The sequence below is a fragment of the Lepus europaeus genome, chromosome 10 (genome assembly GCF_033115175.1).
Source record: "Lepus europaeus isolate LE1 chromosome 10, mLepTim1.pri, whole genome shotgun sequence".
NCBI lineage: Eukaryota > Metazoa > Chordata > Mammalia > Lagomorpha > Leporidae > Lepus > Lepus europaeus.
The window spans coordinates 40,060,784-40,077,752 of record NC_084836.1 but is presented as its reverse complement, the minus strand read 5'-3'; the positions used below and the strand labels follow the sequence as shown (position 1 = coordinate 40,077,752).

The 16,969-nt window shown below is 35.7% G+C and overlaps 1 protein-coding gene across 1 annotated transcript in view; it reads left to right on the top strand.

Moving 5' to 3' along the window:
- The window catches only part of PTPRQ (protein tyrosine phosphatase receptor type Q), a 217,095-nt gene that overhangs the window by 187,944 nt on the left and 12,182 nt on the right, over window positions 1–16,969 (top strand). Inside the window, exons 38-42 of the mRNA XM_062202056.1 lie at window positions 2,576–2,666; window positions 5,813–5,889; window positions 13,442–13,576; window positions 13,767–13,892; window positions 14,776–14,924. Of these exons, the coding sequence (XP_062058040.1) occupies window positions 2,576–2,666; window positions 5,813–5,889; window positions 13,442–13,576; window positions 13,767–13,892; window positions 14,776–14,924 (578 nt within the window). The remainder of the gene's footprint in view (window positions 1–2,575; window positions 2,667–5,812; window positions 5,890–13,441; window positions 13,577–13,766; window positions 13,893–14,775; window positions 14,925–16,969) is intronic.

Here is a 16,969-nt window from a genome sequence, read left to right as displayed (position 1 = left end):
ACTATTTTAAGACTTGGCAACATCTTCCCCGACTTAAATGATTATTTTATATTATAAAAATAAAATAGATTTGTAAATGTCACCAAAATTTTTATTTACATTTTATTTTTTAATGGGTTTCTTACAGTGTGTGAACTTATGAAACAAAGAATCAAACAATTGGCTTAAATAATTCAGGATTATAACATTTCAGTCTCTCAGGGAATAGTAACAAAAATGTGAAAAGATTAATGGTATTTCCTGCAGCTTTTTGGTTATGCTTGTTAAGTAATATTGGTCTGGACTTAACAAAATCAATGGTACCATAAAATTCTTTTTTGCATGTATACAGTGAGAACTCTCAATTTTTCAAGAGCAAAAGTGGAATTTCACCAGAATCAGAGCGAATATAATTGCATTATGCATGACTGAATGGATGAAATGTTTTATTAGCAAAAATATTTTCACATATATTATGTTCAAAAAGTTTTTAGCTTAACTTTTTTTGATGGCATGCTTTAAAAATTTAGTTTTTTGAAATTTTTATCTTAATATTTTAGAAGTATTTTTGTTTTATTTTAATTTTAATTAGTTTTTAACAGATTGAATGTACTTTGTAGGTGCAATTCTAAGAACATAATGATACTGCCCCTCTCCCTCCCTCTCTTCTCTCCACCACCCTTCTTTCTTCTTTCTTCCTACTTTTTTACTTTTGGGGATAACATGTTTTAAATTGACATTACTGTAAAATGGCTTAATATTTTGCCAAGTAAGTTTAACAAGTAAACAGCAAAAAGACCTTCGTTTATTGGGACCGCAGGCAATGGCTATACACAATAAATGAATGGAAAAATGACCATTTCACCCACATACAGTAAATTTTAAAATAATTACAGATCATTAAAACTATAGTATTATGAAACCAATGGTTAGAAGTATTTTTAAAAGCAAATTCTTATGCTGTGATAAGCAATCGCATGTTGTATTTAATAAACCTTTTAACACTGTCATATTCATGTAAATATTTATAGCTACTTTCTTGGGGTAGATATTGTATCTGGCAAATCAGTATTTAAACAGTACTTACCAGCTACGTGACACTGGGCAAGTAACACAAATTCTCTGCACCTCAGTGTCATCTTTTGTAAAAAAGCAACACCTACGTCCCTGAGTTGTGATGAAATCTGTACAGTAATAACAGAAGCAACTGGTACAAGTATTAGAACATGTGATGACGATGGTGATAATTCCTACCATTAAAGCAGCTCATAGTAGAGAAGGAACAGTGGACAGGTACAAAAATTTGCAAATACTCTGAATTGTGAGAGAGAGATGCATAGATGAGAGTCAGCTCCACTTGTGAATCAAAAAAGACTTCATAAAATAAAGCTTTTTGTGAACATCTGGATAAGCAGAAGTTCAATGAAATGATAAAGGAGGGAAGGTATTCCAGAGAGGGGAAGAAAGTGCAAAAGCAGAAGGATGAGAAACGGTCTCAGTCATCTCTGATCCCAGTGAAAAGAGAAAACAAAGATAGGAGAAAGAGCTCAATAGGGAAGATCGGTGAGGCCCTCAGTGCCCTAATAACAAAGCCACCTACTCTGACTTTGCTGCCCCATAATCAACCCAGTAACAGAGTATGGCTTATCAACACCATATATAAAATAATATAAAATAGACTTTTGTATTAAATAGTTGCAAAATGTAAGCACGATTTCTCAGTTTCCAACTCTGTCTTCCCCTCCCTTTGTGAAGCCCCAACATCCTGACACAAGGAAGCTGCTCAAGGACTCTTATTTGGTTAAGAATTTTTGCTGAGCCTTTGGTGCCACCACATCGACACTCAGATGTGGTCTTTCTCTACCTGCACACAACGTGCAGATTTTCTTTCTGAGGAAAGAAAAGGGAAGATTTTCCAATGAAAAAAAATAACTGTGTTGAACAATTATGAAAGACAAGCATGTCGAATGCTTTTTAAGGAATTTGGCAAATGAGATTTCTAAAATGGAAAACCAAGGTAGATGTATACTAGCGTGATGTGTCACAAAATGTCAGTTATAGATCTTCCTGACCTTTCTTGTGCATCCGACCATTCGTAATTGTCCCTTTGCATTCCACCTTGGATTTAACAATGCTGACAGAGAAGAAGAATTGACCTTTGACATCTTCTCAAACTGACCAATGTTATACCAATTAATAGGCATGAAATCACACTGCACGAGGAGAAAAAACAAAAAATAAATCATTGCACTACCTTCTGCCTACTAAGTAGACATTAAAACATTAAATAATAGTATGTATGTGTGTGTATGTAACACATGGAAAAGACTCACTAACATGGTAGCATATCTGAGGATCTGAGGGCTTCTCACGTCCAAAAAATTATCTCAGGGCAAGAGTCTAATTGACCCATTTTATTCAGGATGTTTATGGTGAAAATTTAGGTACACTCATTACTGTTAATTTGGCCTTTCCACTGTTAGGTATTTTTAATATAAAAACAAAAGGTTTTGGAATATAGAATTTTGTATTATTAATGGAATTTCTTGTTTTTCTCATACATATATATAAACTTCGCGGTGGATTTATTTTGCAGGAATTACCGAAATTTCTTCAGGATCTTTCTTCAACTGATGCAGATTTGCCTTGGAATAGAGCAAAAAACCGTTTTCCAAACATAAAACCATGTACGTGCTTTATTTTTCCTTATTTATTTATGAGAGCATTTTAACTTGTTAAATTATTTTATTAGATATTAATTGACCTAATATAATACATCTTATTATTAGTGACATCCATATTAATTCTCTTTTTGCTTCATTGACTCACCGTGGTAAATACAGCTTCATTTCACAATCAAGAAGAAAAAGAAACAGTATTATTGCTTTAAGAATTAACAGTGATGTGAAAGGATAGATGTAAGATTATTTAGTGATCTCTACCCTACAAGGTTATTATTATGAGGATGTGATGAAATAATCAATGTAGATCATTTATCCAGTTCTAGAACACAGAAAGCACTCAATAACTATTAGTCCTCATGATGAATAAGATTAAGTAATAGCCCCTTTAGGGTCTCTAGTCTGGATATAAGAAACCCACTTTCCTTGCCTGGTTAGAAATCAAGCTGAAAAGTATATATTAAGTCACAAACACATCTCTGGGCAAGTATATTCCAGTCAACACACACACATGCATGGACGCACACACAAAACAAGCAAACAGGATGTCTAGAATAAGCTGATATTTTCCCATTGTGCTTGCAGAGAACCCAAAAAGCTGAGAAAACATTTTTTTCCCCTTTGGAAACTAAATTCATTGTTAGTAGAACTTAACTTTTAGCTCCAGCCAGACAAGCGACTGCATCGTTTCCCTTGAGTAATGTAGAAAATGAAAATTTCAAATACCATAGTGTGTTTTAGAAGAGATTAGCTTACAGGGCTTTAAGATACTAGAATTAGCAGCAAATACTTGGAGGAGAGATTTCCAGATCCCTGTCTGAAAGGACGCTGTGACCTTAATATTCCGACATCACGAAGGAAAGTTTAACTTGCTGGTGACTCAGAGTTATAAGCGGGCATATCAAGTGAAAAGAAACAAGACGGGTTCCCTTCCTCGGTTACAGGAGGAGCTGCTGTCATTAAAATAGATCATATAAAATTTAATATCTTTTGGAGATAAATCATGTGTAGAAATTTGCTTAATTATCCCCATCTCTAAACAGTTGACAGGTAACTGTAATTACTAACAAGATGGCTAAGTCATGTTAACACATCATATGTATTTATGTTTTAGAAACATGAGCATATGTATTTAGTGTTTCCTGTAGGTTTTAACATAAGTTTTCCTCAAGAAGATTAAATAAAATAAATATTAAAATGACATGGCTGAGGGAACTAAAGAAGAAGGAAGCTAAGCAATTCTCCCAGAGCCCTGTGTGTACTAGGCAGGTCATCTGGAGCTCACCCCCAGTCTCCCTAAACCTCTTCTTTAGGAGAACAAAAACCAAGAGAGCTTTTAAAATAACAACATATATTTTATGTCATTTCCATGTTTAGATAAAATTATCACTGTAATTCCAATTATAATATCAACTTAATAAAAGAAAATCAGAAAAAAAATTTTTGACAATTTTCTATGAAGAAAAGTAATGCCATTGGGATTCTAATTTTACCAGACCTTAAAATATTCTGAAGAACAGTAATTGGGAGCTTAGTGTTAAATAAAGAATAGGCAAATAAATTGATGGAAAAGAATACATGGTCTAGAAATAGACCTAACTTCAAGAAAAATCTGTGATAAAAGTGACATTTTGAATTATGGAGGAAGGATGGAATAATAAAAAATTGGAACTGTTTATTTTCCAAATGACAAGTAAATATCAAAAGATATATATTCCTTATTCCTTAAAAACCAGTAAGTCCTAATGGATCAAAGACTGAAATATTTAAGACAAAGCTTGAAAAAAATCTTCAAAGTTTCAGCAGTAACTTATAAATTAATTTAAGTAAGGATATTTGGTGTAACAAACAACTTGGCTGAATGACACATATTCAGAAAATAATAAGAAATATGATTACATACCAGTATAAATTTTATGTACAACAAAATGGATAGGCTCAATGTAAAATGACTAATGAAAAACTTAATGCAGATGATAAAGGATTATATATAGTCTTTTAAGCAAAAATATGTTTAAACAGAAAAAGAAGAAAGTGTGAAAAGGCATTTAATTGAAATGGCATTTAAAATGGCCGATACCTAGCAGTTAAGACAGGGTTTATGATGCGATGCCAGGATGCTCCACATCCCATGTTGGAGCAGCTGGTTTCCATCCTTGGCTTTGGCTCCTAATTCCAGCTTCCTTGTCAGTACAGACCCTAAGACATAGCAGTGATGGCTGAAGTATTTGAGTTCTCATACCCATATGGGAGACTTAGATGGTGTTCCTGGCCCGTGGTTTTGGCCACCACCCTTCTTCCCCTCCACCCGGCCAGTCCTGGATATTGTCATAATGTGGGAAGTGAACCAGTGTATAGGAGCTCTCTTGAGTCTGTCTGTCCTTATCTTTATGCTTCTCAAATAAATCAATGTGAAGAAAAAATGGCCAATAAACATAAGCAAGGAAGCTCAATTTCATTTCACTGATTATTAAGGAAACAAAACAATTCCATGAAGCATCAATTTATATTGAAAGAACATACATGAAAATGTTTAATGATATCTTGTAGTGGTGAAAATAGGAAGAAACAGTATTGTTTAAACATTTTTATTCAGAGTATAAACTAACCCAAATAGAGAACAATTTGACAATATTTTTCAAAATCTGAAGTCACATTTGCTTTGGGAATTTTCCTACTGGTGGTATACTCTCTCTATACTCCTACATTTATGAGAAAAGTTCAATTATGATCTTTAGCATTATTATAATAAAGTGAGATTAAGTCATCATAGAGATCTAAATAAGATGTTACACTCAAACATGAAATACTGTATGACATTTTTCTATATGACTTTTTAAAGTAAAGATCAAGGTATCTTTGCTTATGCTCATATGGAAAGATACAGGTAACCTATATCACATTGTGTATCACATCATTTCTACTTAATTTTCTAAACATATACATGTATAGAAAATTCTGAAACTACATGCAAGAAAAAATTAATAGCCACTGTCTTTAGGTAGTAAAATTAAGAGGGAATTTTTAAATTTTGTTCCCATCTGTAAAGTTGGAAGTTATATCATGGACTCCTTTGTATTACTTTTATTTCAAAAAAGTAGTCGTAGTTCAATGTGCCAATTATCATTAATTCTTTATATATTTTCTTCTAGATAATAATAACAGAGTGAAGCTGATAGCAGATGCAAGTATTCCAGGATCAGATTATATTAATGCCAGCTATGTTTCTGTAAGTTACTCTGTTTACAAATAGTATGTTTTTATAAAATACAAATGCTGAAATTATATTACCTTTTAAACTATTTAAAACAACAAATGCCTTACAGTTTCTATGGATCTTAACATGCTAGTTATCCACGACCCCCATTTCATAGATGGAGATATGTAGACTCGTATTAGAGGTTTCAATTTGTCAATCACTTTACTAGTCTGTGGCAGGTATACAACTCCAGGATATACTGCCCTGCTCTTCCTACTGTGTCATACAGTTTGTTCACATAGTCTCTGTACACAGCAAGGTGTGCCAGTAACCAAGATAAATCCCTTTCTATTTTCACCTACTGACTTCAATTTTAGTAGATAGCAAAGTTAATCATCTTCATCATGGTGACCCTGCAGATAATCCACTTCTCCACTGTTTTTATTCTCTTATTCATAGGTATGCTTGCTCAGGCCTTCACTGCCTTCAGTTCTACTGAGGCTCTTTTTTAAAGAGGATTTATTTTATTTATTTGAAAAGCAGAAGTTACAGAGGCAGAGGGAAACACAGAAAGGTCTTCCATCCAGCAGTTCACTCCCCAAATAGCCCCAAGAGCCAGGGCTGGGTCAGGCTGAAGCCAGGAGTTTCTTCCATGTCTCCCATGTGAGTGCAGGGGCCCCAAGCAGTTGCGCTGTCCTCCGATGATTTCCCAGGTCATTAGCAGAGAGCTAGATCAGAAGTGGAGCAGTGGGGACTCAAACTGCCCCCATATGGGATGCCTGCTCCACAAGCAGCGTCTTAACCCACTGTGTCACAACACCGGCCCTGCGACTCTTCTTATATGAAGTTTTATGAGGATCTTCTTCTGTCCTCTCCCAGCATCTTTTTTTAAAATTATTTTATTTGATAGAGGGAGACACACACAAACGCACAAAGAGAAAAAGAAAAACCTTCATCTGCTGGTTCATTCCCTAAATGGTCACAACAGCCAGTGTTGGGCCAGACCTAAGCCAGGATCCTGGAACTCCATCCAATTCTCCCACTGGGGTGGCAGGGAACCAAGTACTTAGGTCATTTTCCCTGCTTTTCCCAGGCATTAACAGAAATCTTGATCAGAAGTGGAGCAACAGGGACTCAAACTGGCCCTCAGGTATGGGATGCAGCATCACAGGTGGTAGCTTAATGCCCTGTGCCACAACACTGGCCCTTCCTCAGCATCATATGTCCCGTTTCCTCCGAGCCTCTGTGAAGGAGGAAAAAAGGAATAAAGGAATTAATTCTAAATCCTATATTAGTGATAATTACTCATCCAAAGTTAAAATCATATGTAGAATCCAATTGTTAAAGGGGTGAATAGTAATTGAGAATTTAAGACTTCTTAACATGGGAAATGAGGGAGGGTTTTAAGAAATTAAGGCACCATTTGAATTTCATCTTATTTGTAGGCTACAATTTTAAATCTCTATTGAAATATAACCACATGAATTTATTATTGGGATAAATATCTTATTCATTTATCAGATGATTAGTTCCCTGGAAAATGTAATTCAACTCTAATATTTTGGTGAAATCTTATACTTAGTAATTTTCATTATAGGCTAAACTCTATAGCATATTGAAGTTTTCTTTACATAACCATACATTTAGATTCTTAAGTTTAATCACTGCTCTAATGATCAAATGTCTTGTCTTGTCATAGAACAAGATAAGGAAAACTGATTGTATCAATGACCTATGGATATTTAGCATTTTTTACTCACCAGTAAGTAGATATAAATTAATAGTTCATATCTCTAATGCTCCACTAAATATGGGGTGACTGACAGTATAAGATACGCATATGACTAAAGAAGGAAGCCAGACAGTTTTAGTAGGTGTAACTGAACCACACAGATTACAAGAACAAAGTAATACTCATATAAACAAGTACCCCCTCTAAGTATTGTACATGAGCAGGTAGCCATGAGCAAATGATAATGTGGTATGAGTGACTGCTGTACTATAACAGACCTTACAGCAACATCACCATGACTCATTTGGGATGAAATGCAAAATCTCTCCCTTTCTCTCTCACTCTGTCTACAGTGTCTATCTCTTTAATAAATAAAGTACATGCATTAAAAAGATAGCTTTCAAAATAACTTTGCATTATTTTATAAATAAACTTCCAAAGGACTCTCTGAGGTGTGCAAGAAAGTAACTGTCATCTGTGATGTCCAATTAGGAAAGCATAAATAGTTCATTTAAATAACCTTCTCTAAGATGTACACTACTGGAAAGGAATGAAGCAAAAGGCAGAGCTCTGGTCTCTAGAGCTACAGATTGTTTACAATATCCAAACTGCCTGACTTCTTCCATACAACTTTTATAAAAAGATTTACTTATTTATTTGAAAGAGCTACAGAGAGAGATGAGAGAGAGAACCTCCACCCACTGGTACATTACCCAGATGGCTGAAATGGCCAGGTCTGGGTCAGGCCAGAGCCAGGAGCCATGGCATACTCTAGCTCTCCCACATGGGAGACAGGGGCCCAAATGCTTGGGCCATCCTCCTCTCCCTGTCCCAGGCCATTAGCAGGGAGCTGGATCAGAAGTACAGCAGGCACAACTCAGACTGGTGCCCATGTTGGATTCTGGCATCTCAGGTTTTTTGCCCACTATGTCACAACACTGGCCCAACCTTCTTCCATACAAATTTAATGAAATTCCTATCTCTACTAAACTTAATGGTTGAGTTATTGAGAAGATCATTTAGGTAGTCCAGCATTTAGAATGGTTAAACTATTTTAACAGGGAGAGAGAAGAAAGAGAAAGTTCTCATCTTCCCTGCCCACAGTGGCTGGGAATGGGCAGAGGCCAGCACCAAGAGCCAGGAATGCATTCAGGTCTCACACGCGGGTAGCGGGAACCTAATTATTTGAGTAATAACTGCTGATTCCTCCCAGAGTTCACATTAGCAGGAACTTGGAGTCATGAGCTGGACCTAGGAATTAAACCCATGTACTCTGATATGGGTGGTGGGCATCATAACCACTGGGCTAACCACCAGCTCCTAAGTAGTTAAATCTTAAAGCAACAAAGAAATGATTGATTGATGTTGTCTTTTCCATATGCATGTTTATTCAAAACCTAACTCCTTCTGCAAATACAAATTCAATGGATATAACTGAATAAATGGTAGATGAAATTAACAAAGAAAAAATGTTAATGTATAAGCAGTATTTAAATTACTTTTTTAGCATGCAATTCTATAATGCCTGGAATGTAGTAGGCACTGATAATTGTTGATTAATTGAGTTCATAAAGAGAAGCAATATATTTATGTGGGTAAGTACGATGCTTAACAGTTCAGACCAACCTGGGTTCAATTCCTTCACTGCCATTTTTTAGCTGTTGATCTACATCAATAAAGTAAAAACAGTAAATACCTTTCTTGTAGGCTGCCATGGAGATTAAAAAAGTTTATAAAAACAGCTATTTACATTATATGACATATCGGGGCACTATAGAAATACATGTTGTTTTATTGCCGTTGACGTTCAGTGATAAATGGATTCTGTGATTTCTTGTCTGGTAGTCCAAAGGAAAGTCATTGAGCTAATTTCAGGGCTCTATTGGAAATTACCATCTAAGATAAAAGATCATAATAAAAGTTGACATGCAGAATGAAACTCATACTTTGTTCCTATTATCCTAGAGCTCTAAAAACCAGCTAAACTATGTTACCAATACAGGGCAAATTTCTTGGTAACACATTTCTTCTCAGAAAATGTCTAAAGTTTGCATACAAATATTTAAAGGTAGAGGCAGAAATAGTAAATAAAACTGGCAGTCTTAAAATACAACAAAATGCTTCTTAAACATATTTATTAGTAAAATGGCACCGTCTTATCTGTGGCACCATCTATGCCCCAGATGCCATCTTAAGATTTAGCCCCTGCTGCAGTTGCTAGAAGCCAGGTGACCAGATGGCCCAATCACAGGTGTTAGCTCCACCCCCACCCTAACAGGATTTGCTGCTCCTACTTCCCTACCCAACCCCTGGCAAAGGTTTAACACAGAACCTGTTCCTGAACATGTGTCTCTCTCTTTCTCTCTCATGCTCTCTTTCTCGCCCTCTCCCCCCAGCCCATCAGGATTCCCCCATCCAATAATAAACCTTGCCCTTAACTCCTGTATTTGATGTGTTTTGTGGCGGTCTTACAATATTGCCTTTTAAAAGAGATTTATTGTATTTATATGAAAGGGGAGAGAGGCAGAGAGAGAGAGAGCATGCGCCTGAGTTTCCATCAGATCATTCACTTCCCAAATGGCCACAACAGCTAGAGCTGTGTCAGGCAGAAGCCAGGATCCCAGAACTCCTTCCAGGTCTCCCATATGGGTGTCAGGGAACCAAGCACTTGGGCCATAACTTCCACTGCTTAGGCACATTAGGAACTGGATCGGAAATGGAGCAGCCAGGACTCAAACTTGCACTCAGGTACAGAATGTTGGTGTTACAGGCAGCAGATAAACCCACTGTGCCACAACACTGGCCACTTAAACATAGTACCCTGAGACAAACAGTTTTCTTGGTATTTTACCTAAAATAAATGCACTTTTAAAGAGGAAAATTTTATTTTTTAAGATTTGTTTATTTGAAAGGCGGAGTCTCCTGAGAGAGGAATAAACAAATCTTCCATCTGCTCCTAATTGCAGCTTCTTGCTAATGAACACCCTGTGAGGCAGCAGTTGACGACAAGTTCTGGGTAACTGACACCCACGTGGGAGGTCCTCACTGAGTTCTAGTCTCATGGCTTCCAGATCCAGCTTAGGTGGACGTTTGGGGAATGAACCAGCAGATGAAGTTTCAGGTTTCTCTCTCGCTCGCTCTCTGTTCCCTCTCCCCCCTTCCTTTTAAATAATATGAAAATATTTTTTTTAAAGTAACAAATAAGAGGACCAGTGTTGTGGGGTAATGGGTAAAGCCACCACCTGTGATGCTGACACTCCCATATGGCCACCAATTCATGTCCTGGCTGCTCTGCTTCCAATGCAGCTCCCTGATAATGGCCTAGGAAAAGTAGCAGAGGATGTCCCGTGTGTTTGGGTCCCTGATCCCCATGTGGGAGACCCAGTTGAAGCTCCTGGCCTCAGCTTGGCTCAGTCCTAGCCTTTGCAGCCATCAGGGGAGTGAAACAGCAAATGGAAGATAGCTCTCTTTCTGTCTTTCCCTCCCTCTGATGTGATCTTTCATATAAATAAATCTTTTTTAAAAAATAGATTTATGAAGAATGTATACTATCCTGTAAAAAGTAGGGTCACACCATGTTATTTTTGTGTATTAATGATATTAGGGTTTTGCAGAAAGAACAATTATTTATGTATATATGTATAATATTACACAGTATAATATACTGTGATACATAACCTATATTGCTCTTCATGGACCGTAGTTCCTCTCCAAGGATGTTGTACCCCTCATAGAGCTCCCCAGTGGGTCTGCATTCTCTCCCATACATGCTTATATCAAGGAAGACCAAGTGCTCTTACTCCTCATTGCTACCTCCATTTAATTCTCCCTTCCCCTTCCCTAAAATTACCAGTCTTGTATTCATGTTGCTAAATAAAAGACACATTATTTATCTTTTTTTAACTTAACTACCCTTAAGATACCCTCTTTCATTTCTTAAAGATTTTATTGCATAATCACTGCTCTCCTCTCAACATTATTTCTGTCATAATTCTTGGTGACGTTAAAATCCACACAGTACATTTATCCATTGCTCTGTCCATCAGTTTCTTGAACACTTCTCTTCCAATGACTGCCTCTCCAGCACCCTCCTCACTCCCCATGTTCACAACATGAACCTTATCACCATCAATACTTGCGGTCTCCCCAAAATCTTAACTGCAGGCATCTCCCATCTTCTCAAAATTGTCTTTCTTCCTAAACACTTAACTATAATAATTCTGGAAGATTGTTCAGAATTACGTTTCACTAATCCTATCATATTTTCAGTTGTTTTCCCCCACCACAGTCAACACTTCACTTTCTTCCTTGTTCAGTTTAAATTTCATGTCTTTTGTTTTGTCATCTCCAGTGAATATACTCTCAGCTCTTGAATTTTTCTCTTTTGTTCTCAATTCCTTGATAAATAATCATCTTTGGTTAAATAAAACTGTGGATTCTTCTCTGTGCTATTGGATGTGAATGGAACAAAGCTCATGAACCTGCCAATGCAACTCATTTTAAATTCATAGCAACCAATCTGAAAAAGATTTTTAATCATTTAAGTGTCAAGATTCACTCACTCTTCCTCTCTTCTCAACTGTTTCTCTTTGTCTCACCTCTGCTCTCCAACATCACATCCCTCATCTTCACCTATACTGGATTTATCATTTCACTGATAAAGTGGAAGCAATTAAAGGAAAACATCAACAAGATTGCCTACACATGGGTGCCTATTGCTCTACGCTCCATTCAGACTAGAGTCCCTTGAAGAGTTGTCCATTCTGATATCTGTACTTAGAGTTCCCATTCCTTTCCTTTTTTATCTCTTCAGTACTTTCAGATCAGGCTCACATGTAGACACGATGTTGAAAGTTCTATTTCCAAGGTCATAATTATCTACTCAAAAAATTAGCATCAAATCTCAATCCCCATTTCATTTGACCAATCAACAACTCAACAACTCAAACTCTTTTCAGTCTCACTGACTCTCTCCCACCTCCTCAACATCCAAATATTGAAATGATCTAGAACTCAGTTCTTTACTATCTCCAAACTCATTTGCTTGGTAATTTTATTCATTTCCATGCCTTTAAATAAGATCAATGTTAATAATTTCAAATTCATCTAATTTTCACTTCTCCTTGAATCCAAACCCATATAGCTATTTGTTGTCAGGGAAGTCTCATATGAAGATCTGATAGCAAATTCAGGTTAAATATATTCAGTATGAATTTCTGATTTACCCTACAAATCTAATCCTGAAGTCATTCCCATCTTTCTTTGGAGTCGTTATCAGTTCTTCTGTTCCTCTCAGATGCAAATATCCTATGAGTCAGCAAAATCTGTGTAGTATATAGGATTGTGATGTTAAAATTTTCAGTAAGATTATTTAACATTCAAAACATGTAACATTTTAGGGCCCACACTGAGGTGTAGTAGGCTAAGCCTCCACCTGAGGCACCGGCATTCGATATCAGTGTTGGTTCGTGTCCCAGCTGTTCCACTCCTCATCCAGCTCTGTTATGACCTGGGAAAGCAGTAGAGGATGGCCCAAGTGTGTGGGCCCCTGCGACCATGTGGGAGACCTGGAAGAAGCTCCTAGATCCTGGCTTTGGATGGGCTCAGCTTTAGCCTCTGTGGCCATTTGGAGAGTGAACCAGAGGATGCAAGACCTTTCTCTCTCCATCTCTCCCTCTCTGTCTATTACTTACTCTCAAATAAATAAAATCTTTAGGAAAAAAAAAGTCTAAAATTTTAAAATATTAGCTCCTTTTACAACAAATATATTTTTCAGATATTGATTTAAAACTGAAAATATACTATATGTTTGTAAATATTGATGCAGTGCATGTGATTATATCCTTCCAGGGATACTTATGTCCAAATGAATTCATTGCTACTCAAGGTCCATTACCAGGAACAGTTGGAGACTTCTGGAGAATGGTATGGGAAACCAGAGCAAAAACATTAGTAATGCTAACACAGTGTTTTGAAAAAGGACGGGTAAGTTATCTGAAAAATCTTTTCATAAACTCATATTTCACATTTATGTTAATATATGTGTGACTCTTCCAGCATTCTTGTGAGTCATCAATAACTTGGACATCTACAGAACAGTTTTACCTTAGCAATAACTGTGATACATATCAATATAACAATGACTCTCGTAACTGGTGATTTTCTCTGAATACAGATCAGATGCCATCAGTATTGGCCAGAGGACAACAAGCCAGTCACTGTCTTTGGAGATATAGTGATTACAAAGCTTATGGAGGATGTTCAAGTAGATTGGACCATCAGGGATCTGAAAATTGAAAGGGTAAAATGAAAAAAAAAAAAACTAGGAAGAAGGAGGAGAGGAGGGGACATGACAAAGTATGCAAGGCCTCAATGACTAAAGTAACTGGAACTATCCATTGCAAGGAAAAGTATACATTCAATATTTTTCCTCTATCTTTTAAAAGGAAGTTTTGAATTGATATCTGTTATCTGTGTTACTGTATTTAATTCGAATCACATGGTTAAAGTATTTATTAGCTAGTTGGCACCAAATTCTTACACTGACAAAAACAGAAAAATGAAGAAAAGTGATCTAGACCAGTAAACTTATTTTATTTGATGAAGAAATAACATTTGACTTAAGATAGCAATTTTCCAAATCACTTATCTCTATCTGAACCCTAAAAACTTGATTTTTTAGTTAATCCAGAACCAACAGAGAAGAGAGAGTGTGGGGTCACACTGTGTAGGTCTGTATAATAGCCTATCCATGCAGAAAATGATATACGGCTTTCTATGCTCTCTGATGTCTGAGATACTCAATCCCTGTGTATTGAGTAATTTATCAATGTGTTCATTTATTTTGGGCACAGAATGGCTTAAAATGTGCTATTCTTTGTGCTATAGAATGTTAAACCACATTGGAATATTAATAATCTGTATTAACATCTATTTGCTCAATCGGACTTGCCCCAAATGGTAGAGTTAGAAACATACCAGGGGATTCCAATTCAATCCCATCAAGGTGGCATGTACCAATGCCATCTCACTAGTCCAGGTGATCAATTTCTGTTCACAATTGATCATAATGATAGGACTAAGAGTAGTTGTTTTTAAAAGATCTTGAAAATCTGGAACATCGATTGAGTGCACCCTTCATGTAGTACTTAACTGATCATTCATTGTTCCATCACTTTATCCAGCATGGGGACTGCATGACTGTTCAACAGTGTAACTTTACTGGTTGGCCGGAGCACGGGGTTCCTGAAAACAGTGCCCCTCTAATCCACTTTGTGAAGCTGGTCCGAGCAAGCAGAGCCCATGACACCACACCTATGATTGTTCACTGCAGGTAGGAAAGATTCTTAGAACCTTCTATTAAATACTAGGGATGGTCTTGAAACTCATTGTGGTCTTTTTATTATCTTGATACAATTTTTATTTTCTGATAGAATGCTACTGTAGATTTATTCTGGCTTGCAGTTTTCAAACAAATCAGTATGTAGTTTTATAAAATTTTAGATGTCAGAAACTAAAATGATGAATGTGTCTAAAAGAGAAACATTTATAAGGTTTTAGAATATTTAAAAATTGTAGCCAATCATTGATATGTGTTTTGTGTAGAATTTTATGAATTTTACTAAGAACATCTGATCTTTCACTGTTTGTTGCTATTCGTCTACTGTCCTAATTTAAGCAGTCCAGTTAAAAAATTTCTAGACATCTGAATTATGGAGGCTAAGTCAGGGAAAATAAACTTTAATATAAAATTGAATTAAATAATTCTCCAAAATATTGTTCCAGATTTTAAATATGACTTTAGACACCCTTTTTTATTTTTTAAACTTTGTTAAAAGTTATACATAGGGAACAAATTTTATGTATTTCATATTATAGTGTTAAGAGCACAATGATACTTCCTACCCTACCCTCCCTCCAGCTCTCACTGCCTCCATTGCTCCTCCTTCTTCAGTTTCTAATCACAAGTTTAACCCTATACTTGAAATCTTTTGACCCAAGTCTTCTAACATGGTTAAGAGAATATGAATATAAATTGAGATTTTTTCCCTAATTTTTATTAATATTCTTAGATGTAAAATTTAACATTATTTAGCTTCGTGAATTTTCCTAGGCACATTGGTGTCATTTATATTTTCCAACATGATAAATCCAAGTAAGTCTCAACTTACGTCTCTTTCACAATGAGTCTGGAGATTAGAGGAAAAGTCAGTGATAATGTATTACAATCCCACTTACAAGAAGATATTTAGAATAATAAAATTTGTGGATAGAAAATAGTGTGGTTACTAAGAAAAGGGAAACAGGAGTTATTATTTAATAGGGACAAAGTTTCATTTTGGGATGATGAAAAAGTTCTGGAAGTAGATTATGGTAGCACAATATTGTGACTGTCCTTGATGCCACTCAGATGGACATTTAAATATTGATAAAATGGAAAATTTTCTGTTATATATCTGTTAACACAAAAAGGCTTTTTAAATTTAACAGCAGCTTTTAATATTTTTAACAGGAATATTATTAGCAATTAATATTTTTAAACACATAAGAAAACACCAATTGATAAATAGGGTTAAACAAATAAGAAAAGACAATTCATCCAATTTTTAAACTTTTATGTACAGAGAAATAATATCTAATTTAAATGATGCTGTATTTTCCAAAAACTAAATTTACTTAGTTACAAGTAATACATAAATGCTTATTGTAGAATATCTGAAAATGTTTATATTTATAAAGCATATGGGATGCAAATCAAAAGTCCCATTTTTACTTATCCCCTAATTTACATCTATATACATAAAATTTTCAATTTTATATATATATAATATATACTAATACGTATCAACTAACTTCATATATACTATATAATATGTACTTATAGTATACATAGTATAATTGTACATCTACTAGTTATAATTTTATAGTATATAAAAGTTTGCTTCTAAAATCAATTACCTTTACTTTGTGGAGGGTTACACTTATGATATAAAATAAACTGAAAGTCAGTCATTGAAAAACTTGAAGGAACAGAGAGAGAGGGCAAGAGGGAGGGTGGGGAGGGAAGTATCACTATGCTCCTAAATCTAAATCTGTATATATGAAATACAAGAAACTTATTCACCTCATATGAATTTTAAAAAAAATAATTTCAATGATCAATTTTATGTTGGTATCATTGAGAATCAAGCTAATGAAGCTGCCTTCACCTTAAAAAAATAACTTAAAAAAGGGAACAAATTTCATGTATTTCACATATAGAGAAGTCTTCCATCTGCTGGTTCACTCCCCAGTTAGCTGCAATGGCCAGAGCTGAGCCAATCCAAGGCCAGGAGCCAGGAGCCTCTTCCGGGTCTCTCAAGTGGGTGCAGGGGCCCA